The 2,822-nt window shown below is 44.4% G+C and overlaps 1 protein-coding gene across 1 annotated transcript; it reads left to right on the forward strand.

Moving 5' to 3' along the window:
• Nucleotides 1-252: 252 nt before the first annotated feature.
• LOC113214526 (uncharacterized) lies at nucleotides 253-2,004 on the forward strand. The gene has a single exon (XM_026433901.2). It carries the CDS (start codon nucleotides 253-255, stop codon nucleotides 2,002-2,004), a length of 1,752 nt encoding a protein of 583 aa, XP_026289686.2.
• Nucleotides 2,005-2,822: the final 818 nt, after the last annotated feature.

A 2,822-nucleotide genomic window follows, 5' to 3' on the forward strand; every position in this document is an offset into this window, starting at 1 on the left:
AATGTAAGAGAGAATCACCTCTGTTACATGAAGAGTTGGGAAGAGCCCCCCAAAAAGGAAAAAATCAAATACATTTCTATATTTTATGATTTCGAGACTTCAGCCGTGGACCCCGTGGAGGGTCAGCCTGGCACATTTGAACACAAACCTATATTATTAGTCTGCCAAGCGGTCTGTGACAAGTGCTCCGACATAATGCAGAATGACTACTTTTGTACTGTCTGTAGGAATCGCCAAAATGTCTTTCACAATATGGATGACAACAATGTTGATGTTGTTAAACAGTTCATAGATTATCTCCAGTCGTTTGGACCGAAGACTGAGCTTCTTATTACAGCTCATAACGCTAAAGCCTTCGACGCTGTGTTCTTCGTGACTGAGATGGTAAGGCGTGAGCTACCAATCGAAATAACTTTACAGGGGGCAAAAATTATCTGCATGAAAGTGGGTTCGTGGAAGTTTATCGACTCACTAATGTTCTTGCCCATGCCCCTTAGTGCTATGCCGAAGTCATTCGGTCTGAAGGAGCTGAAGAAAGGATGGGCCCCCTATCTTGCATTCAAACCTGAGTACTTTTCATACAATGGTCCCATGCTCGCCAAAGAATTTTATTGTGTACCGAGCATGAAATCAAAGGCTGCGCTAGAATTCGACTCGTGGTATGATGAGCAGGTTGCTAACGGGGTGGTTTTCAATTTCAGGAGGGAAATCATAGAATACTGCGTCTCTGATGTGACCATATTGGCTCAGGGTTGTTTAGCTTTTCGGAAACTGTTTGCTGAGACTGCAGGCTTCGATCCCATGTTTAGCTGTATAACGCTTAGCAGTGCATGCATGGCAGCATATCGACGCAACTTTTTGCCCAAAGACAAAATTGCTCTTGTGCCGAGTGGAGGTTACCATGGCAGGGGAAAGCAATCACACATAGCGCTGCAGTGGCTAGATTACGAAGCTCACAAACTAGGAATGGTCATTCAGACTATATACAGTCATAGAGAAGTCTCTGTGCTTGGTCGACGGGTGGATGGTTATGTCGAAATTCCAAAGAAGAACGGGGACATTGAGAAACGGATATACCAGTTTCATGGAGACTATTGGCACCAGTGCCCCCGACATTATCCACCGACTGAGGGAGACACAGAGAATCGTCTGGATCAGACAAAGAGGCTTACAGCCATCTTCCGTCGTTCTGGGTACACTGTCATTGAGAAATGGGAGTGTGAATTCAAAGAGGAGCTTCAAAATGACCCTAAGGTCAAAGCATTTTTCGAAACACATCCCACAACCAGGGTATCTCCCCTTCGTTTGCGAGACGCTTTAGCGGGGGGTCGTACTAATGCTATGAGATGGTACCATAAGGCAGACCTTAAAAATGGCGAGAAAATAAAAATGGCGGACGTTGTGTCCGAATATCCAAATGCAAATCTGCGAGGGAAGTACCCTGTTGGCCATCCCTCCATTTTCTTAGAAGGCGACCCTAAAATGCCCCACACGGACACTTGGAACGGTGTCATCAAATGCACAGTGCTGCCACCTCGAGACCTGTATATTCCCGTGCTACCATACAGAGCGAACGGCAAACTCATGTTTCCTCTCTGTCGTTCTTGTGTTGAAATCTTAAACGAAGAGAAGTGCACACACGAGGATTCTGCTCAACGACAACTCATGGACACATGGTGTGCACCCGAACTACTTCTTGCACTCGAGAAGGGCTACCAGCTCCTTAAAGTTCATGAAGTGTACCAGTATCCAGAGGTTATGCAGTACGACCCTAAAACCGGGAAGGACGGCATACTGTCTGCTTATGTCCGGTGTTTCATGGCTTTGAAACTTCAAGCTAGCGGGTGGCCTCCCGAGTGCACAACCGCTGAGCAAAAGCAGAAATACATTGAAGACGTCCGTAAATATGATGGTGTCATCATTGATCCAGATCGAGTAGAGAAATTGCCCGCATTACGGCAACTTGCCAAGCTTCTCCTTAACCCTTTAAAGCGCGCACACTAAACCCACTAAAACAGAAAATATTTTTTATGATCTCCTTGTTATTTAGGTCACGGAGAATCCAAATTTTCCAACCGCACCTCGCTATCTTTTATAGTTTAGAAGTTACAGAATGTCCATAATTATGCACGCGGCGCGTTTAAGGATACGCACACACTACTTTTAACTACCTTACACCCGTTATGTGTTGACCTGATCCGACAGTCGAGTAAATATATATCAAGTACATACTGTAATCAAGTCAACCATACTCGCATTACCTCCAAAAATCAGCATTTATAATACTCCGTTTCTCTAAAATTACGAAAAAATGATAATTTTGCTCAAAAAGTCCGATATATTCTTGTCAAATATATCCAAATCGCTATCTTATCGAGGAAACTACTCTACCAACATCCTCTGTGAAAATAGTGCGTTTTCACCTGATCACTCCAGAACAGTACTGTGTTTTGTAGTATGTCTATAATTCTGGACACGGCGCCTTAAGAACTCCGTGGCTTAATATTCTCTTTTTCAGTTCGTCTTCCTTTCTGAGACATGTAAGAGTATCCAAACAGTGTTCCCCACATTCACCACCCTTCTCCTTGATCACTACAATGTCCATATTTCTGGACACAGCGCCTCGCGAGGAGTCGTGAAGGAGCTACTGCTAATACCGGCCGCCTACGGTCGACCTCTATAAAAATAATTGCAAGATGATGACTGTAATGTTGGACCATTCCGATTACACATGCTTCCAATCCCGATCCGAAAGAAATTCTAACAACACAGCTCTGCTTCCAGTTAGGGATCGTCCAGAAAGTACGTCCGTTTTTCTCGGA

Source organism: Frankliniella occidentalis, unplaced genomic scaffold (assembly GCF_000697945.3).
Source record: "Frankliniella occidentalis isolate FOCC.00 unplaced genomic scaffold, Focc_3.1 Scaffold231, whole genome shotgun sequence".
Classification (NCBI taxonomy): Eukaryota; Metazoa; Arthropoda; class Insecta; order Thysanoptera; family Thripidae; genus Frankliniella; species Frankliniella occidentalis.